The sequence below is a fragment of the Xiphophorus hellerii genome, chromosome 5, assembly GCF_003331165.1.
Source record: "Xiphophorus hellerii strain 12219 chromosome 5, Xiphophorus_hellerii-4.1, whole genome shotgun sequence".
Classification (NCBI taxonomy): Eukaryota; Metazoa; Chordata; class Actinopteri; order Cyprinodontiformes; family Poeciliidae; genus Xiphophorus; species Xiphophorus hellerii.
The window spans coordinates 32,817,446-32,840,694 of NC_045676.1; the positions used below are offsets into that span (position 1 = coordinate 32,817,446).

General features: G+C 37.8%; 1 protein-coding gene across 2 annotated transcripts in view; it reads right to left on the reverse strand.

The window, feature by feature from the left end:
- The window catches only part of LOC116720704 (protein sidekick-1), a 493,826-nt gene that overhangs the window by 90,702 nt on the left and 379,875 nt on the right, over window positions 1–23,249 (reverse strand). For both annotated transcript variants that reach the window (XM_032564100.1, XM_032564099.1), the window contains 9 exons: window positions 22,158–22,333; window positions 19,555–19,638; window positions 17,741–17,935; window positions 15,189–15,305; window positions 14,905–15,072; window positions 13,117–13,219; window positions 12,864–13,037; window positions 7,533–7,669; window positions 6,321–6,468 (listed from right to left, as the gene is read on the reverse strand). In XM_032564100.1, coding sequence (XP_032419991.1) covers window positions 6,321–6,468; window positions 7,533–7,669; window positions 12,864–13,037; window positions 13,117–13,219; window positions 14,905–15,072; window positions 15,189–15,305; window positions 17,741–17,935; window positions 19,555–19,638; window positions 22,158–22,333 — 1,302 coding nt within the window. The remainder of the gene's footprint in view (window positions 1–6,320; window positions 6,469–7,532; window positions 7,670–12,863; window positions 13,038–13,116; window positions 13,220–14,904; window positions 15,073–15,188; window positions 15,306–17,740; window positions 17,936–19,554; window positions 19,639–22,157; window positions 22,334–23,249) is intronic.

Consider the following 23,249-nt stretch of genomic DNA (forward strand, 5'->3'; position numbering starts at 1 on the left):
CAGAAACTTACTAGATTTTATTTTGTAAAAAGAATTTGAAAACTACTAATAATTTTTCTAAAACTCAAAAAGTGCATTGAATTACCATTGTGATGGGATGAAATCTGAAAAGTTCAAAAGAAACAAACAGTGTTGAAAAGCAGAGAACCAGTAAATAGTTCAGTGTGTTCACCAAGATAATTCATTGGAAAATGAATATAATTAATCTGTTATTTCAAAAGTTGATGCTCCTCATCTCATCGTAAAGCCTTCACAGTCATGTTCAGCAACCAAACAACATAGTCCGTAACTTAACGCTGTGTGACACACTTTCTATGTCCCTTGTTATTAGGGAAAAGAGGACATTTCCTGCAGGAAGTGCTCATGTTCTCTGGTCTGTGAGGGAGAAATGTGTTAGAGTGAGTGTGCATGTGTCTCATTTCCTGTGCATAGGGATTTAAGAAAAGTTTCTATTTGTGTCATTCTCGATAGTTTAATGCCTGCTGGGTTATTTGCTAAATCCAAATATACCACAGTTTTTAAAGTTAATGGTGTTACTGGGATACGGCATCTCCTAGGATTCCTGCAAATTATCCATGTCAAAATGTCACAATTTCTAACTATTTTTTTTACAGTATATTTAAGAATAACACATTTACCTAAAATTTCACAAATGATGAAAACTTCACAATGCTGTGGTGGCCTTCTGAGTGAGGAAATGGATGATTCACTACATCTGGTCCAACTTACATTAGCTTTATTTTAGAATCAATAACACTTAGTCTTATCTTATCAGATCTGGACACTAAATACAGATTACAGATACATACAAATACAGATTATTTAAAGTGCAGCTTGTGATCTGTAACAAATCTTTAATTGTAAAAATTCTATTTGATCCCTTTTATTTGTAAAAATTCATTTTGATCCTTTTAATTTGTAAGACGCTTTGTTTGGCATGTAAAACCAGACCTGGTTAGAAGCCCCAGGCATTGGAAGGCATTAAGCCTTCCACTGAACAACAGGACACAAAAGGACATTCAAAGAAAATGTGTTTAATTTGACTAATAGTTCTTGTTTTGAACATTTTTTAAATCAATGTTTACATTTTCGATGTTCTGGTCAAGAATGTGTCCATTTTGAAGAGTGTTTTGGTGAGTACTTTGACAGTAGAGGTATCAACAGCCTACCTGGTAAAACACACACTTACTGGCAAGGGGCGGGAAAGAGGGGAATCTGCTTAACACAGGCTTATCTTCAACAAACCACAGATTCCCCCCACCTTTCTTGTGATCAATCATTGTAATTTTTTTATATCACTCATTGTATAAAACACGTTTGCTCTGAGTAATTGTCACTTTTTCTTTGGGACATTGTGTGTGGACACACACATTTGTGGACATGTGCAATGAGTCAAACAGAGAAAAAGTCCTTGTACAAATCTGAGCTTTCAATAATTTCTCAACAGAGGTCATTTTATGATGTGTTCTTATACAAAAGTACATGCAGAGATTTTTCAAATAGATAATATAAGATGAAATTGGAGAAAACACAATTTTTCCACAGAGTATTTTCTTTATTCCAGACTTTTCTAGATGGGATAGGAACCCTGGCATCCTCATGTTCAAACACAACAGAACAGTTCGGTTCACATCCTGCATGAGGAAAAGGAGTGGATTTAAATAGAGGGCAATGTAAACAACATAAAACAGAGAGCGAAAGCAGACACAGGTGAGATGTGACTTGATACAATCAGCTTAAATAGATGAGCTTATTTTTGCCTTGTTTGACACAGAAACTCTTGTCTCTTTTAAATGTTGAGTAGATTCGCCTGGGGCTTAAAAATGCACAAATAGAGAGGGATGACACAGTAAAGAGACTCCATCAGGCAAAAATAGAGACACTTTCAGCATATTCTCTCTATAAATCAAAGCCAGCTGCTGAGAACATTTGCTGTTGCTTATGTGCTTTACGAATGTCTTTTCAGTGAAAGCGCATCTGTGATCAATGACACATTTTGCTGCAAAACATGAATAATTTGTGAAGATCATAAATGGATACAATTTTGAGAGGTAAATAAATTTATGAATAAACATAAAAATAGAATATTCTACTGGTCCCCTGCATAAAGAAATCCATCTGTTATCATATTAAGTTCCTGTTGAATAATGTTTTTATGAGCATAGAACAATCAGAAAATATAGATTAAAGCTGCAGTGATATTGTACAGTCAAACACACCAGGACAATATTTTTATTGGCAACTGTGACTGTTTTTGGCGGCCAAACAAACCACTGGTTGTATATATATTTGATAATAAAACATCTATAATTTGTACCTTTTTCCAGCAGCAGTGTAAAACATAAGAATATGATAAGTTTATTTTTTATAGAAATTTTACAAATTTTCAAGGTCTTGTAATTCTCTGTGTTCATTCTGATCATCTAAAGTTATGATTGCTAAGAAAAACTTAGAGAGAAACAAACAGAGCACACCACCATAGCTTTAACTTCTGTAAATAAATAAACACTGAAAGTGGTTCTCAGGTTTACACAGACCTGTTAAAAAGTAATGTTTTTATGAGTGTGTTTTTTTAGTGTGCATAGCCTTAAACTTATTCTTTCTTGTAACTGCTTTTGGTCAAACTCCAGCATTTTGCAACATTTGCTACATTTTCAGCTTCACTATCTGGAAACTGTTAAATGAACCAAACCCTTTGAAAAACCTAGTTACCTCCTCACCGGTGGTAGTGCTGCTCTAAAAAGCACTGGTGGAAACAAAACAAAAACCTCTGAAGAAGGCATTGGGCAGAAGTTCCTTCTTCATGAAATGTACCCAAAAATGGAGTGGTATCAAGATGCTTGTAGTGTTCCTGTTTTTCAAGCGGTTTCCGGTCTGCTTGACAACTGAACCTAGACCTTGGTGTTTAGGCAGAGAAGAGTAAGCTTTTTTGTTCTCATCAAAGGACAAAAACAAAATAGACTTTCTGGTAGGCCTGTCGCGATAAACGATAAATCGATTAATCGTACGATAAATTAAAACTATCGACGTCATTTTAATTATCGGCATTATCGTCTCTTCCGGCCTTTTTCTCTTTCTGTTAATGACACTGAATGAAAAAAAGGCTCAACTCCGGTGCTCTCCACTGACTCCTCCCTTCCTCATTTCCTTAATGTAATGCCCAGCGCACACTACACGATCTTAGAGCTGTCGGCCGATTGTCGGCCCATTTTCAAAACCTGACAGACCACACATTAGCCGACAGAAATCCTAGGTATAGCGGTTCGATCGGGTTCGTTCCTGCCATGTGGTGTCCAACAATGGGCACAAAATAATGGCTACAAGTCCAGTGAACTAATTTTAAAACCAGGCATTAATCAATGCTTTACTACAATCTACCTGCAATGCATGTGGCTAGTGTCAGCGTAAAGTCCTGACTGAATGAAAATCATTATAACCTATTTACGTCACGTTAACGAAGAACAGCTGAAAAGTTACCGGGTTTATCAACTGCGGTAGCAATTTCGCTCCAACTCCTCCTCTTGTCATTTCTATATTCTTTGCATGTTGAATAAACATTAATGTTGTTTCCACATATCAGCTCCAATGTCCGCTGGACTTCGTGTTGCGCCGTGTCAGCTGTTTGGGATTCCCCGACGTAATTTCCCCTCAGAAAGTACAGAGGAGAATCCGCGCTTTCTGATTGGCTACCTGTGACATTCAACAGGCTGCGTTAAGCTCCCAGTCGGGGAAAACCCTGATTTGGATCGCAGCTGCAACGACGATCTACCGTAACACACCACACAATCTTAGAAAGATCAACGTTTTAAGATTGTTGTAAGGGGAAAAATAGGAGCAAAAAATCATGTAGTGTGAATTATTGCATCAGGTAGTGGATGTGCCCATCTTCTCTATTTAAATCTAATTATTACTGAAGGGCAACATAATATACAGACTTCATAATCTGCACTCTTTTGGTTGAATGCAGTATTTATTTCCACTTTTACTTTATGTTGTTTAGTTTTTTTTTTCAAATGCGTTTTTTGTTAATGGAGACCATTTTATTTTCGTTTTTGGTTGTTTTGTTTATTTTGTTTATCAGTTCCAGTGTTTAGTGTTCTTTTGAAAATAAAGTGTATCTATCTTTGGCAAGAAATCGCATGGATTATTATGTCATTTCCATTAAATCAGTGTAAAAAGGTCTTCAAACAATATTATCGTTTATCGCAATAATTTTTGAGACAATTAATCGCTCAGCAAAATTTGCTATCGTGACAGGCCTACTTTCTGGTAAATGAACTGGAGTTTGATTAAAGCAGACTGAACTGGGCTGGTGAGAATGCACCTCAAGATTCATTCTGAAATAAACCAGACAGTTATCATGTTGCATTAGTCAGCTAAATGTCCATATTATGTCACCAAATCTGTGGAGTCTGTAAAAAAATTAATCCAATACAGTACCTATGGAGCACTGCAGAATGGAGGACCTGCAGCCAATGTTTTCATGTTGTTCAATGGACATGATGTTCAATTTATTCCATAAAGAACTAAAGCAGTTCTGAAGGTAAAACCTAGTGTCAAAGTATACCTAGTGCATTTTCTGGTGAGTGTATTTTCTCAGTAACATGTATTTACCTTGTTAGAATATCAATATTAGGAGTAGACTAGATGGTACAACAATGGGAATATATGCTTTTATGTGTTACAAATCCTAAAGATCAAGAATAATCTGTCCTTCAAATGCATAATTTCTACAGATAATAATGGTGAAAGAACATGCCATGCATTTGTGCAGGCAAAACAGTGAAGACTTTGAAAAAGCATTTTCACAGAGTTCTTATTGCTACAGTATCCATGGGAACTCCATTCAATGAAATGTAGTTTGGGAACAAAGCCAATGTTGTGATTGGAAAAAAAAAAGATTTTCATTATGATGACAACAAATTGGAAAAGTGTTGAAGCAGCTGGAAACTCAAACTTTAATAAGGGTTTTCTGTTCTTAATATTCCGAGCTTCTGCTTCGCTTCATGCCCTGTTCCCTCACTCTGTCCGTATTAATGCATTCTGTCATCCTTCTCATGGGGAAGTCAAAGCTTCTGCAGGACATTTCGCTTCACTTCACTCTTCCTGAGTGTCATTTGTAGGATGTGCCTTGGCATCAGTGGCAGCTTTGTGTGTGCGTCTTATCCAGCAAAACATCCAGCAGATAAGAAGGAGGAAGTGCCTGTTTACGTATTAGATGAATGCTGAAGAAAAGACGTGTCCATCTGCTCTGATGCACTGACCAGTGATGACTTGTCTGCCTGCCAGTCTTTCATTTACAGAAGATCAATCCAATCTGTTCTCTAGGGTCTACAACAACAAATACTGGACTGAGGACTAGGCAGCACAGCAGCTGTTGAACACAAGCAACAGTCCAGAGAAGAGGAAGGATGGAAGTAATATTAATACACGCTCCCCCTCCTGCCACAGGAGTAGGAACATGATTAGGGAGAAAGATTCAGAATATTTAGAAAATGAACAGCAGAACACATAAAGAAGAGAAACCAGAAGCAGATTGCAATCTGAGGTGTGTGAATGCTAACAGCTACTGTTGCTCCTGAGTGTATTTGGCAGAACAACAACTGGCATCTGTCTGTGGTCCGTATCTTCAGGACAAAACCCTATTTGATAGTGTCTGTGTATGCCTGTTTCATAATGCACCACCACATCTGCTGTATGGTAACAGACTATCAGGGATTTGGTCCACGCTCACACTTTAGACAACGCCTCCCTCTAAACCTGGTCCGTTTTAAGCCTTTTCATCAGTGCCTTAGCATTATAATTACCCTCATCAGTGCTTCTCTACTGGGACACACAGACACATACACACAATAAATGCGGGTATACACACATGCATAAAACATCTGCAGAGTAATCTGTTTGCATACTAGGTGAAATTACACTGTCCCTTTTTATGCATTCTTACACAAACAAACAAGCAGAGCAGTTAATATAATTGCACAGCTAACTATATAGTTAGTATAGTTGACTGTCTCCAACAGAAAGAGAGTGTCAGGGAAAGATAGAGAAGCATAAATACAGTAGGTATGGATATTTAAAGATTGTAATGAGAAAGATTTAATCCAATAGATCAATCTGTGTAATATCAGAAAAGGAAAACTGCTCTGAGGTATTGGATAGTTTAAATGACTTTCTATTGAACTACTGGACCAGAAACAGAAAAAAATTAAGTAGCCATTAAATAAGAAATTAAAATGTTGCACTTTGAGGACAAAGAACACCACTTTTCTTACACAACGGGTACTAAGTGAGTATTTCCTTAACATGTTTACTCTTACCTCTGTGTTTCAGCACTGTATTGACCCCTTCCCACTTGATTGACAGCACAGAGTCTGAACTGGTAGGTTCTTGCAGGTGTGAGTCCGCCCACTGATACCTCGCTCACTGCAGGATCCACCTCAGATAGGTAGACCTTCCATGGAGAATCTAGACAACAACACACTGAGATCAGAGACTGATGGCATCTGGCTGAGGAAGGACAAGCAGGGACATGGGACATTATAACCAGGACTGGAACAAGACCAGGTGTGGAGGAGAATGCAACAAGAAAAAAACTTTAAAATAATTATGCAGATAAGTTAAGAAGCATGGATGCCGCTGTATGTTGTTGCCAGCTTATTGTTTGCTGAATAAACCAGACAGATCCACTATTATTCCTATTATCGCATCAGCCTCATGGGGATCAGTGTAAGTGAGAAGGATAGTGTACAAGCCCAGCATATTATAGTCATTGTCTGATATGAAAGTGCCTTGTATTTACACTGCTGTGGACTCTCTGAAGTACAGTGAAAAAAAAATCTAATCAGTGTTCAAAAACTCCAATCCATTCCTCACTGTCTGGGTTTTTCCACAGAAATCGACCAGTCATTTAAACTCCCTTGTTTTCTCATTCTTTTCTTCATCTCCCCCAGATATTGGCGTATTATTTCCCTGCTCTATTGTGATAATTTTGGTTCATTTCTGTAGTTTCAACATAGCACTTGTTAAATGATACCAGCACAGAAAGTTTTCAAAACGTGGATTTCCAACTGATATCTGTCTATAAGTACCAATTCTACAGTTTTGTGCATAATGCCTGGCTGAGCATGTAAAGTCTCGATAGCAGATCCTTTAGCTTGCAGTCATCTCTCTCCCATCTGTTTCACCTGTCATTCTACTCCTCCGTTCCCTCTTTCTTCTCCCCGACTCCCTCCCTCCCTTCCTTATTTGAAAGAGAGCCAACATGCTGTTAAAACATCTGTGGTTGAGAGAGACCGGGACTCAGAAGAGAAAGAGAGCAAGAGGGATAAGGAAAGGCTGGAAAACAGGAGCTCAGCAGCAACCTGTGCGTTTATGCTGGAACACTGTTCTCCATATGTATGTCTCTTGTAAATGAGCACATTTGAGTGCATGTCGCTTCCTGGTAGACAGCTAGCGAACAGCTGTTTGCCTCTCAGGAACCATAAAAAATACCCAGGGATCGACACATTCAAATATCTACACATACGTACTGTTCTCTGAGAGCTCCAAGATGTAGTAGAGAAGAGGGGAGTTTCCATCAAAGGGCCGCAGCCAGGACAGGCGGACAGAGCGGGAGTCTGAGTCATTGAGACGAGCCGTTAGGGAGCGGGGCGAGTGTGGTAGCTCACTGAAAACACACAAGATCAGAAATAGGTTTAAGTTTAACGGTAGACTTGTTTTCTTGTGTTTTAATCAATGACAGTTTGAATAATCGTCACCAAACAGATTCTCTCCACTGATAATGCAGCTACATTAACTTCCGATATATTTTTGAGTGCATTTCATAATCCTAGTTTTGACTTGAGAGCTTTACATGAACAGACACCATTTTGGATAAGTAAAAACTAAAGGAAACAGAGCCTTCTCCTCTCTGGAACTGTCTTCTGTTGACACGGAGATCAGCTGAATTGGAAGCTTCTTTAAAAGTTGGCAAAAACGTCTCTTTTTCAATCTGCCTGGGTTTTTATTTTTATTTTATATTTTTGTGTTTTTTTTATTCTGTTTGTTGAAGCACCTTGTGATTTTTTTAATTATAAATATAAATAAAGTTTTACTTTATTAAAATTTTAATCCAAGAATCTACAGAACCTTAAACATGTAGAAACCCAACTCTTTCTGACATGAAATGTGACATTTAAATGTCACATTTCAATACACACACTTTAATGCATTTTCCTGTCATTTTACGTGATAGCAAAACACTAAGTAGTACTTGATTGGATAGTTTTCAACATTTTTACAAATAAAAATGTATTGAATGTACCGAGGTGAGAAATATCTGGTGTTTCTCTATCAGCTGTGCACATGTGACCAGGGAAACTTTTGTACATTCGTTTAAAAATAACTTTGGGACAGTCAAATTGGAGGGATACCATAAACCAGAGATTATTATTTGGATTTAGGTATGGACTTTGACTTAGCTGTTCTAGCAAATGAATAGGCAATAGTCTAAATTTTCTTGTAGCTTTGACTGCATGTTTAGGGCCCATCGCCCTGTTGAAGGTTGAGTCAACCTCCAACAGATTGAAGGTTGCCTCAACCTCCAATCCTCAACGCCTCAATGAGTTAAATCGTTTCATTTAACTCGTTTCATCTTCCTACCATCTCAGCTTAGCATCTCAGTTCCCAGTGAATAGATGCATTCCCACAGCATGACTCTGCTATCTCCAATTCACCATGTCTCACAGTTTAGACAGTATGTTCAAGGTAATGTGCAGTGCTAGTTTTCCAACCCGTAATGTTTGTCATTCAGGTCAAAAAGCCTAATTTGGGTCTTTTCAAAATCTAACGGTCTTAGTGTTTGAGTTTATCTACATGTCTGTTCTTAAAGGATGTTGAATAGCAGATGGTCTCACATGCCTCTTTGGTTTTTGAACATTTTGTAACGTCAAATTTATAGAACTGATACAATGAAGTCCAAAATGAAAGTGAAAACTTTATACAGATGTTAGATGAAATCAATGACCCCAGACGTGGCTGGCACTAAGATTTAAAAAAGTAAGTCACTTCTGCCCACCAAGAGATGTTTCTGTGCAGCTCCTCATCATGCTGCTTTTTTCACATCTCGTACAGATTAGGCAAACAAGTTATAAAATCTTAATTAGGGAGCTTTGCATCCACTAGTGGGATTTTTCTTTCAGGCTGGCATTTGTCCCAGTTTCTGCTCTTTCTGCAAATCTGTTGTAAATAAAGTTATTAGCTTTAAATTTGTATTTGGAAAGGCTTCCTTAACATCCATATGAACACAAAAGAGCCAATCTATAATTATCCATATGCTACTGCAAGTTATAAACAAACCTCTCACAATGTGGAGTGATGGTTCATTAAAAATATATTTTCCCCTGTGTGTTGTTATTCTATTGTATATTTGAAACTAGAATAATTTTGTCCTTAGCACTCTAGTTAATTCTCTGTTTTGGTTCAGGACATATATTATATATTGTTTTGGCTGGCTTCTTCCCACAGTCTGCAACACCACAGAAATATCTCTCTGCATCTATTAAAAGTAAATTTTCCAGACATCTGCCAATCCCCTGCAGAAATTTGTGCATCCGTGCCATGTTAATAACAAGAAAGCTACACAGATATATTCATGAAAGCAATAAAGAGAATCCAGACATCTGATTATAGCAATTTTAGTACATCATAATTCTCTTTAAATATGTTTGGCTTCCAGGGGGAATGGGGAAAAGAAAGGCGACAACAGTGGTTGTCTCAGTGGTGAAAGCTGCAGGTGCTGGCACAATTCAAGACATTTACAGTCAACATAAAAGAACACATGTAAATATATTAATGGGAAAACCATGATAAAAGACAGTATCATTTATTCTCAGAGTCACTTCTTGCCATTTTCATGAGGTTAGCCATTATTTTCTACCAATCGCAGCTCTGGGAATATATGCCAAGCAAACTGGAATTAGCATAATCAGATAAAGCAGGCTACACAGATAAAACCTTAAGAATAATAGGTTAATAATAGTTTGCTGGGAAACTGGTAAGATGGATAAATGAATGAATAAATGGACAGAAGGATGTCTGGTTTGAAGGAAGGAAGTACGGGCAGATGGACAGAAATTATTTATATTAAAACGACACAAACACTTCTCTTCCAGACTGAGAGGAATTCTGTAAATCCAGCACATCAATCCCTGCAGCACCAAATGAAACAACAAGACAGTCAGAGGAAATGAAAAGGTTTTCATTTCTGAGCAGACATGATCATATTAATTAATGGAAGAAATCAGAGAATGTCAGATCAACTGCTTCAACAACCAGTCCCACAAAACAACACACACACACGCACACGCCCCCACACACCCAGACACATGAACGGGTCTTACGGGAGTTGAACCAATAACCTGCTGGTAATTAGTCTGTCTCCTAAGCCGCCAGCGTCTGTTAGCCTCTATGACCCACTGATACAGAGCTAACGAGAATGTCAGTCACACATGTCGTTGCACGCAAACACACACGAACGCACACCCCGACACACACAGTGGTGCAGAAAGCCGAACAGAATCCCCCTCATTCCCCTCATGTTTTCACACAGCTGTAAACACAGATCTGCTCCCTCCCGCTGTGTTTGACATGTGTAACCTCTTTTCTCTCCATAATTTATATGGATGTGGACTCATGCTTGTCTCCCTTTCTCCTACCCTGCAATTATATTAATATATCATAAGTGCCTTTTCATAAATATGTTATCAAAGTGCCTATTAATATATAAAGGCCACTACCTGTTCTTTCACAGCAGCAGTAATGAGGCTGCGTGGGCTGGAGCGTGGGATACATTTAAAATGCGTGTGGCGTGTTTTAATGTGAGAGCCAGGAATGTCAGACTCAGTGCGAAACATTTGGAAACTGTTCACTCAAACAAAACCAAGGTATGAATGTAAACAGACCGCATTCCCATTCTGCGATATTAAAAATAAACTAACCTTGATCGGTTGTAGAGTTTTAGCTGACAAAGATTTGTTTTTATCTGGCTCAAAAATGATTTTATTCTAGACACACAGCACAAATTCCCCAGGTAGTTTCAGCATGCACAAAACATCTGTGGTATAATCACCGTGGTTCAGTCATTATGAAGGCAGCATATCTGGGGCCTGGCTAACAGCTTATTCACAACATGTTGTTTGCATCCATATAAGAGAAGCAAGACTGGCCACAAAGACATCATGTCTTAACTCCCACCTCACAACAGCCATGCTAATGTACTTGTCAATGACTGATGTGAGCATCGTAATTGGTGATGAGGAGATCTGGAGGACCACACAGGGGAACGAGTATGAGCAACACCTCCTAGGTGACTGGCCACAGCAAAAGTAGGAACAAGTCTACTCAACAACGTTTTGAGTTATTTACAGATGCTAAAAGTGTAGATTCAAAGCTTTCCAACGATGTCAAATAGATGGAAGTCAAAACATTTTAATGTTGACACTCTTCAATCAATCTTTTTTGAGAGAAAACAGCTTTTAAAGTTTTTTTTCCAAATCACCATCATCCTCTTCTGCACAGCAACTTCCCAGCTAGCATTGAACATTCAGAAAATGTAGAGATGCAACAATGACAGCTTGGGCATATGAGTTGGAGTAATTCATTGTTGTGCTGTGCCCAGGACTTTGATCCAGCTGCATGATGGCTTGGTTTTCAACGTAATTCTTAAGAAAATCAACAACTGTTGATTTGGATTTGTTCACAGTTGAATAACCGGGGAGTCTGTCTGTCTATCTGTCTGTCTATCATGTAAAAGGCAGTTCCATGTTTCATAAGTGAACAGAGAGTAATGCATCTTTCATGTTAACTATGTTTCTGGTGCTCATTAATTTAATCATGGAAAAAAGGTCAGAGGTCCCCTTGTGTACAAAGCAAGTCCAGGAGCTTTGAGCCAAACCACAAAGTTAGTGGAAACAAACTGGCAAAGCAACAGAGCTGATATGCAAACAAGGTACAAGTTTAGACAAACTAGTACTTTTGTAGCTTGGTAACATGGGAATAATACATTTATATAGAAATACAGTTATTTTTTAAAATATGGATCGGTTTACTTGTTGTTTTCTAAATTTGGTGGATGTTTTCTTTTATTATAGTTCAGAAATTTTTGAAGTCCACTTCCTCTTGTTCTGGCTAACAAAACAACATGTTTAAATAATTTTGACATAATCATTACTCTGATTGAAGTACATATTTGATCAAAATACCTTTTTCTCTTTAAAGTTTTTTTGTACAAGTGGCCTGAACATAACTATTAGGTTTCACTTAACTCATAAATATGTTATATATTAGAAAATTTTAGGATAAAGGTAATTTGGTTCATGTATTACTCAAAGAATCCTCTTCTCATTGTGCAACATGGAATTGTTAGATAAAATTATGGCCAATTCAAATACCAGTCAGTGTTGAGCTACAAGTTACAGATTGTGCTAAAGATGAAGGGAAAATAAACGTTTTTAAGCATCACACAGAGCCAACCTTACACTCAAATCAACAACTGGCTTCACCACAAGAAAATGTATGTTTCAGAATAGTCTGAGTCTGACAAAAAGTGGGCGGTCAACGGAACAGGACTATAATGAAGAAATGTTGCCACAACCTGACGGAAGATGTGGCATGCTAACAGAGCCCTTCCAAAGAAGACCTTATGTCAAAATCACACTGAAATGTTTAAGGGTGTGCACACAAGAAGGTTATTGCACTTCTTCAAAGAAGAATAAAAGGATTTATAATGATCTTATTTTTGTTTAAATTATAAAAAAAAACTGGCATTTAAAAGAAAAAGGTCTCTTGAAAGCCGCCATGGATAACTGATTTCTTAAACTTACATGACTTCGAGGCGTGCAGACTGGGAGTCGTTGCCTGCTTGTGACATCACGCTGCAAATATAGTCCCCAATGTCACCTGACCACGTCTGGCTAATAGTCAAAGAACCTGGCTGCACAGAAACACGGCCACCGCTGCTCGGCAGCACCGTCACGCCGCCACGGTACCACTTAAAGCTGCAAAAAGGGAAAGGTGCATTAGAAGAGAATCAAAGAAATTTAATACATGTTCATTATAACTTTAATAAGCAGGTACCTGATATTAACTCTGGGGTCATGTGTCGCATTACAGGCCAGAATAGCTGTGGTTCCTTTGATTACACGCTGGTCCTCTGGAGGCACAGAAATAACTGTACGACCTAAAAAGTAAAAAGTGAAAATGTAGAAAGTGGAAGTAAAGCTAAATGAAACCTAATTAGTTCTTCCCATCTGTATCACACATGGACAGGTTCATGTTTCCTGAGAAAACAAATCATCTGCCTCATGTTATATTGTCACAATAAGGGGACAGTCTTAACAAATATATAAAAAACAGATATTAATAAATATGACATAGTGTAGGTTCAATCCAGCAAAAGTGACTCTGCAGAACATTTACTCAGGGAGGTTGAAGGCACACTATTGCACATCATGCATCATTTTGCTCTATTTTCAAAATTTTATTAATACTGTACCATTTTTTGTAAATCTGTTAGCCCTTAAAAGGGTTTCCTATCCTGTGGGATACAGAAATTTTCCACGGTGTAGATAAGAGGGTTATCAACCACTTGCACTTCACATCTCTTGACACATTTAAGAGGGAGTTGGGGAAAATATCGAGGTCATGTGACCTTATGCCAGCATTCAAAAACAAACTAATACAGGTATATAAAGTTCAAAGTGACCAACTACAGTATATGGACAAAGACATATATTGTGAGATATGACTTGTTATTTTTTATATACAGTACATACTAATGTGAGAGGACTTGCTTTTGCAAAATGTTGTTCTTTAAGAGTGATTTAATATATATATTTCAAAAAAATATTAATTACATTTTAACATCTTAGATAACGAAACGTTAAATGTCTGTATCCTGGGGGTTACATTGCCCAGTTAGGGGTACAAAAGAGAAATAGTTACACTCAAATTTTCTTTGATTTCGAGTCATTAAATTTATAGATAATCACTATTAAAAAACATTGTTTAAGCTTTATTTTACTGTCAAATGTGAATTATTTTAATTTATTGTGTATTATGTATGAATTCAGGGTATTTCAGTGCAGATTTTCTAAGGGTAGTGGGGCAGATTCACCCTTGTACTGAGTCAGGGTCTGGTTCTGCTGGAGGTTTCTTCCTGTTAAAGGAGAATTTTACCAATCCACTGTCATTACATGTATGCTTAATAAAAATTATTGGGTTGAATTGAATGTTTTTTAACTAACCTGAGACATTTGTGAATTGCTGCTACATAAACTGAATTAATACTGAATGATTTGTTGTTTTTTTTTTAAATAAATGCAAGTCGTTCAAAAACAAGGTAGATTCATTTCATAAAATATTTTAAAATGTGTTTCAAAACTTATTATAAACATGTAAAAGTATAATTTTTATACCCCAAACTGGCAATGTATCCTGGGGGGACAAAACCCAAAATTCAAAAATAAAGGTTCTATTTTTTTTTTTTTATCATGAAAATGTGTTATTTTAGCCTAGATACATCAGAAAATTGTAATGAAATGATTTTCAAATATATAAATATATGTCTGCCCATTGGAAAACTGATTATGCAAAAAAAAAGGAACACACACACACACACACACACCCACACACACACAAAAATAAAATTGATTATGCAAAAAAAAAAAAACATCTTTTATCTGGCAAATAAAAAGATATTTTCTTTCCCTGCAGCACAAACAGCATCAATGAGCAGCTGCTATCAACAAGCTCAACCATGTGACTGAACCCAACTGGGCATGTATACTGTAGATAAACTGATGTTACAAGTCTGGTATCCTGAGCTGTTTATAGTATTTTTGGTTGTTTGTGAATGTGTCTTACTCCACACAGTGAGTGCAGCCGTGGTGTTGATGGTTCCCTCAGAGTTGGACACGATGCAGGTGAATTCTCCTGAATCCTGGATGCTGACCGGCTGAATCTGCAAACTGCCTGACTGCAGCAGCGTGAACCTGGGAACCTGAACCGAGCCGCTGGCTATGATCTGTGATCCTACAGAGTGAGAAAACAATAAATTACATATGACAGAAAGTCAGTCTTTACGCCAATTTAAATTGCAATCATGGGGATGGTAGGGTGTGTGTTGAGTGAATTGTGTGGCTCAGCACCTTTTCTCCAGGTGACGGCAGGTTTTGGAGCTCCACTGTTCTGACAGGTAAACAAAGCCATGTCACCATCAGTTACTGTCTGGTCAAAAGGAGGGGACAGAAGTGTGGGAGCCACACCTGAAACACAGCAACATAATATAAGCAGCTTGACAGCACAGGATGAATATTAAAAGCAAAGTTACAGGATGCAGCAACAGTGAAGCTCAGCAGCAGAAGAGAAAAAATGGAAATAGAAAGGATGTCAGCGTTGATCTAAACACCAGGGCAGCCTCGCTAATCAATGGGGGTTTTATTTACTACCTGGTGCTACGTGCATGTGCATAAATGTAGCCAGCGGGTGCTGGAGAGGCAACATGGACACTTTGAATTATATCTAATATCTAATCTCACTAAACAGAATATAAATATGAAGAGGTTAAGTATAAGTGCAGTTTTAAACTGACACTGTTGGTTTAATTTTACAAGTGATGTTGGTCAAAAATTCAATGAATCAGAACACCTGATTTAAAATGATTAAAGCGGGCAGTATTATGTGTTTTCCAGGCACATAGAGCCATTTTATAGCATAATCAAGTAACTATGTTAACTTTAGTTACAAAAAGTCTCTCTCTCTATATATATATATATATATATATATCAAATAAGACTATGAAAGTTTATTTTTTGATTTAAGGCCTTGCACTGAGAAATAGATAGTACAATGAACCTAAAAAATACACAGTACCAGCAGGTGTTGCTAATTGCTGCTAGCTAGTCTGAAGGAGTTGAATGGAAGCTTGGAAACTGCAGCTAAAAAAGAGGAGCTGCACCTCGAAGGCGGGGCTAGGCCCACCCAAGTATTTTGCACAGCTGAATGGATGCCATGGAGATTAAATTATTTCGCATAGAATCAATCTGCCAAATAAATGAATCATATGTGGGACTGCCTTCATGAACAGGTTTCAATCACACATTTTTCACCAGGATAAATCAGGAATATTTAATTAGCATAATCATACACTGAAAAAAATAAAAAGAATTATCCTTTTCATTTATCATAGTTTTAGATGGCCAAAAATAATCATATTTTAAACAGCAAATTTGAACACAAAGTGCAAGCTATTAGTACCACTACTTTCAAGATACTTTGTGCAACCTTGTGTTGCCATTAGGATAACACAAACTTTTATCACTCCTGTTTGCACATCTCTTTATATCATCCAGACACCTGAATCCTCTCTTAGGCTTTCTCTCGTCTGCTCACCCCATAAATGTTATCTAGGATTTAGCTACCCTCAAGCTGGATGTATAGTTGACGCATTGAACTGAGCTCAAGGATACGTGCACTGAACCACACCACTTGGTTGGCTTGCGCGAGATCATCGCGAACTCCCAAAAGCCCCAACTCAAAACTTGGCAACAGCTGGATGAAAACACACACTTCTACTATGTGTCATCAACACTCACACACGCACTCACCGAGTCAGCTGCGCTCGCACACACCCCAACATACAATCCCACCAGCAGGCAGAGAGCGCACAGAATAACTGTTGCATTGTATGTATCAATCAATCAAGTTTATTTGTATAGCACATTTCAGCAACTAGTCTGTTCAAAGTGCTTTTAGCATAGAAACACAAAAATAAAAAGTAATAAAAACATCACATGTTGACGAATGCCATCATAATTGCACATCACATATGTCGGTCAATGTTCCATTTATTACGGTTGTAAAGCAGCTCTAAACAGCTGAGGTTGATTTAAAAAACTCAGAGTTTTGGTTGTTTTGCAGTTTTCAAAAAGTTTGTTCAGATTTGTGGTATATTGAGGGTTTGTGCAACTCATTTTGTAACTCATATTAATAAAAAAAAAAAAGAGTTATTCAAAACATGTTCAAGCACTTCTTTAATAGCTGTTAAATATATTTTGTTTGTGTTATTGGTCATTCCACAGGTCACACCAATAATTTGCTCCACAGATTGATTGCTGTTATTAAAAGAACCGATTGCAGCTTTCTTCCTAATCGGCGATACTATTGTTGACTATTGTTGAACTCAGCCCTCTCTTAGAACCTTGTGTTGGTAGAAAAGTTTGATGAATAAGATCAGTTTCACATTTAAGTATTCACTGATCGTCAGTAAGCCACAGTTAAAGAAATCAGGCAAGATCAAGTTTCGGCAAATACCTAGAACTGATTCTTGAAATCAGACAATCGATACACATATTACTTACTTACATTTGATTTTGTTAAAAATAAATTAGTGATATGATTTTCATAATATGGGACTACTTTCTTCATAAACTCATAGAATAACTACTCTTTCAGAAAAAGATGAAATTAATGCCAGTATTAATTTCATTATACTAGCATTATATACTGGTAACTTGGTAGGAGTGGTAACTTGGTATGAGTGGAAACTTAATCATACCAAGATGATTAAGTTCATCTTGGTAACTTAATAACCGAGTTGAACAGTGAATGTGATCATATAACAAGCAGAAGAGGAATCCACCAAGGAAGCCTAAGAGAAACTTGTGTTTATGTCTTATGAATCCATGTCAGACAAACTTACTGGAAACAAGGAGCTCAGTGTGAGCTTGAATCTCTCCTGCTGGGCTGCGAGCGAAGCACTGGAATATTCCTCCGTCTCCTGGCTGGACCTTGCGTACCGTCAGCCCAGCGGCCGAGCTGACCTTGTAGCGAGCGTTGGCCAGTTTGGAAAGAGGCACTGTGTCCTTATACCACTCGATCCTTGGCTGCGGCACGCCTACATACGAACAGAAATATTAAAACCAAACTCAGCAACAGCAAAACAACTCACGAGAAATTCTTTTGGTTTCACCAATAAGACGCCAGCTGACCTCACTGCTGAGGTAACTGCTCCTACTCCCACTAAAGCAGCCATGCTCTTTCCTTCCACCATCTTTCCCCTCTCTTATCCAATCCGCCTCTATAAATATGCATGTGAGCATAATGAGTGTTAATAATATATTGATTGGGGATGTGGGTGGTGAAGCAGAGGTGGCTGAATTGGCCTGAAAACATTCTGAATAAAAGATGAGGATAAATGCACAATATCTACAGTATCAGAACCCACCCGTCTGACCGACATGCCAGATATGACGAGCAGTGAACTCATGCAATTACTCTGCCTGAACCTTCACACCTGTGTATGTGCTTGTAGGCGTGTGTGTGCGGGGGTGTGCATGTGTGCGTGTCTTAGAGGGTGAGAGAGATGGACTTCAGACTTTCTCAATCTGTTGTTGTCGAGCTTTCCCAGACACGCGTGAAATATTTCTCACCCCCTCCTCGTCTGGCTCGCTCTGTCACTCTGTCTTTTCTCGTTGGCTCATTCCTGCTCCTAGCCTCCATCTTTCTCTCCGTATCCCCAGGCCTCTGCTATTTAATTACACTGCCACTGTATCAGATTACTGAAGAGGAACATGAACTCACTCAGTGTGTGTAAGAGAGAGAGTGAAGAGTGAATGAGAGAGGGAGCATGTTGCAGTTTTGAGAACCACGTCCAGCAATGTAAGTGTTTTCATGTAATCCATTTAAGATAAGAGACATGAACAAGTGCAATTTTCCAAGCCTGGATTTAGCCAAACTGCATGCTTATGCTGCTACAAGCTCAGTCCCCCTGTCCATGAAATCTTCAAGGTAACATATTGTGCTACAAATTGAGCAATGGTCAACACAGATATTATAGATGATGGACAGAGTAACCTTACAGAACATGAAATGTATCCAAAACAGAGGATCCAATGTCTGACCCACATTGTGATTTAAAGTTGCCATTAGATTTTTCATTAGATCCATGAGCCATTTAGTAGCAAACCTAAACAGACTGAAGGCTTTAGAACAAAAGAATACGAAACACCTTCCATCAACAGCTCTCCAGTTTAGTGCCCTATAGAGAAAAAACACAATATGTAGCCGAATAATTAATTTTAATCCAGGAATGCAGCTTGACCAGCTGCAGTGGCCATTTTTACTCCAAGAAAAGGATGTTGATTTTGAATCCATATGCTCTGATGGCAGATAACATAGTTTATTATGACCTGCAGAGTTGAAACTCTAGACATGTAAAACAAAACCAAAGTTGATGATGGAAGAGTTTTTTGTTTTTTTTAATTTATTTATTTCTGTTCGAATACAACTAAATGGAAAAGAGAAGCAGATTGAAATATGGGGTAAACAAGCTAGCAATAGCCTAGCACTTCAGGAAAGTGTTCCTCATGAAAACAAGACAATTTAAGAAACCTAATCTTAAATTATTTAGATGGATATTAGAGCTAACAAGTCTTGATTGGAACATCACTTAATAGAGCCTAGTTCATCTGAAGCTCTTCTCACACACAAACACACAGAGCACAAACAGTGTACCTGAAGCCTTGCAGGGGATTTCTATATTTCTGTCGAGATCGGCAAAGATTTTCCTTTTGGGTTGAACAGTCAGCGAAGGTGGCTCTGGAGAGAGGAACAAAGTAAGACTTTATGAAAGCATCTTTTTTTCTAACTAACTTGTACTAAATTCATGTAAAGAAATTCTTTCCAGCAGAATAAAACCTTTTCCCCTCTTGGCATTGGGTAACCTATGTGATGCTGAAAAGAAGGATTTTTATTTCTGTATATTTCTTCAATTGACTTCCAAGCAGTAACAGAGAAACATGTTGTAGTTCTCCCTGGGGAAACAATCCCCTTTTAGACTGCTCTATTCTGCTGCCAGTAATAATTGCTCCTTACAAACATCTCCACTAGAGCTGTTCTAAATGCTGACACAAGCTATGAGATCTATGGAAACAGAGGAGCACTCATAACAGACGCTGCTCACTTGAAAAAAGACTAAATGATAAGCTAAAATAAAAATGTGACTTTCTTTTTACTGTAAATGTACTTAGCAAATAAACAAACACCTTTTTTTTTTTTCCAAAAACTTCATTACATCTATATTTGCACACACTTTAACACAGGACACCAGCAATGGGTATTTACTGTTGTTTGCAGCCGATAGGGTACACAACAGGAAGATGGAAAGTCATACATATTCCTATTAGTGGATTGGGGCAAGAAAGAGAATAAAATTGAATAATGAATACCTTTGAGGCAGAGACACATACACTATTCTGTTTGGGAATCTTTTTTTATTGCACCAAGGTCTGCTGAGCTTGTCCCAGAAAAAAAGGAAGATCTGTACCAATGTATTCATCAGTCTCTATTCCTCTGATACAAATGAATCCATGCAGACTTTTTCGCTTTCAGACAGGCCTTAAAAGAGCTGCTGGCCTAATGAAGGTAGATAATGTGGAGAGAGTGATTGCACTGGGAACGAAGAGAGATAGAGCCAAGAAGAGGGTCCAAAAATTGGTTCTACATAGTGAGGGAGGGGCTGACGGGTAGGCACACAGAAAGAGAATCAATATTCAGGCAGGTCTTTTCTGACTCAGTATTCTGGAGGCGTGAGGAGTTCGTGCTCTCTGCTTAGGTGCTCCTTTGCTCCAACAATTGCAGAAGATCAAAAAGACACTCACAAACCAGGGGAGAAAAGTTTCGCCTCATCAATCACACACTCCTTACTTTCTCACTTGTTGTGTGTTCCTACGCACACATTGAGCACAGCAGTGGATTTCCATGAGGGCTCTCTTATTTCGGCATTTTCCATGTTCTCCTATTAATTGCTGACTCCAGGGAGCAAAACTAATTTAGCAGCTGAGTGAAAGAGGCATATGCTTTCTTTTTCACTTTCTTGGTGACCCTTTGGTGAATGTGTGTAAGCACGAGTGTGTAATTAATGTGTGTAAGAATGCCAACGTATTCATACTCCTTATGTTTAATCACATTGCAACCACAAACTTTGTTAAATATCAATGGGATATTATGTGATAGATCAACACAATGTAGAGTGTAATTGGGAAGTGAAAGGATACATTTGAAAAATGTTTCTTAAAAATATTTTTCAAAGGAAAATTTGAACTGTTTTGGTGTTCAGGACCACTTACACAGTACCTAGACTTTCTCATTGTCATTCCATAAAGTCTAGCTTCATGAAGTCCACAGCTATCAGTTGTGGTGTCGACCCACCTGAGCTAAGGATATGCAGCTCCTCCAAAGTTACCATGGGCTTATTGGTTGTTTCCTATATTAATACTCTTCTTGCCCAGCAGAGTCTATGGCGGTGGGAGGGGGGTGTCCTGCTGTCCTGCTGCTAAGGGATTATGCTGCAAGAGGACAAACTGACCACTTTTCCTCAACATCTTCTTTCACTTCTACTCTCCAATTTTTATTATTTGTTGCTGTTTCAACTGCTAACTAAATGTTTTATCTGACTTTCTTTTGTTCTCCATAGAAGATACAGCTGATCTGTATAAGGATTGGCGAAGTTAGCCACACGGGAGAGCCAAAATGCAAACAGCGACGTGATATCATGAAGATTTATTTAACTTAAAGACTTGACTTGACATGAGTGATCAACAAACTGCAGGAGTACATTTATGCTCTACTCTGTGTTGTATAAATTCCAAATAAATTAAAATCAAGTTTGAGGTTGTAGCATGATAAAATTTTGCAAAGTTCATGAGGGGGTTTGGTGACTGTGGCAGCAGTTTGTGTCAACAGCAAATGTTTTACTGGTGGATGGAGACAAATATATTGAACAATCCTGCAGCTGACAGGCCATAGCTTGAGCCCTCAGTTGCACTTTGAAGTGAAGAAGTAAACAGACTAAAACAGAGCTGTGAGCTAGAAGTGTACAGACAAAACTAAATTAATGACATGATAAAGGCTTCCAGGCCCAAAATGATGTTAGGCATCAGGCTTGTGGAAGTAAATCTGTTTACACAGTCACACTCTTCTGAGTAAGTCTTAGTCAGATATGCTATTCCTTTCACATTACAGTTAGACTTAAATAAGGATTCAGATGTGAACTCTCACCAGGTAAGAAGTGGCAAAGTTTCAAACATCTAAGTCTGTATGACGGGTGTTTTTCTTACCCATTACAGTCAGGTATCCCCTTGCCTCCATGGGTTTGATAGTGCTGTTGCTAACCAACACTTCACAAACATACAACCCTGCATCAGAGGAGGTGGCAGTAGGAACAATAAGCCGACGCCCACTGGCCAGTCGATGTCCATCACGTTTCCATAACACCGCAAGGCCATCAACTGGTCTGGGAAGGGAAAAACAGTGCAGAATAAAAAAGAGAGAAACAAGAATCAAGAGAAAAGGGAGAAAAAAAGAAATGGGTTGACAGAAAGCAATTACAACATATTAAATCCATCAGTTTATTTGTCAATGAGGCAGAAAATGAATGATGACAGTCTGTATATCAGAGCCGTCAGCTCTGCTCAGCATGAAGGAACATTCGTCAGTTTTTTTAAATGTTCAGAAAGGAAATGGCTTTTCATGGAAAATGGAATTTTGTGGATAAACAACATCAAAATACCATTCTTTTTAATGTTTGTATTTGTGTAAGACAGCAATAATGCATCACAGTATCTGCTCATAAAAGCACATCTGTAAAATAGTTTTTAAAATCTCTTTTCAGCTGCTATGACTTAATCCTTTATGTTTTCTAGGAACAAATCAATTGTAAACTTTCTTAAGGTTTACAGATGACTTAATGCATGTGGAGCTGATCAGTAGCTGACCTAAAAGTACATTTTGTTGAATACAGCTGGTTGGTCAATAATCAGGATGTGTTTACAAACAGACATGTACAAAAATGATTTCATTTAAATGAATGAAATTATGAAAGTGAAAGCTGCAAAAATATCTCAAGCATTTAAAAATGATTAAAACTGTATTTAAACAAAGTGTAATATTATTACAACAACATTTAATTATGAGAGGTTTGCAAAACTAAATAGAAGCTATGACACAAAAACAATCACAAAAAATAGATTTAATTACCTTATGAATATTAAATTGCTTTAATATTTGTAAACCAAGTTATTCAAATTTAAAGATATGCTTGGTTTTCATTGAAAGAGCATGCTATAAGATTCTACTTATTATTCCTTCACATGTACAAATCTGGTCTGAAGGTTTTGTACACATAATCTGCATGAATGTAATTAGGTTTA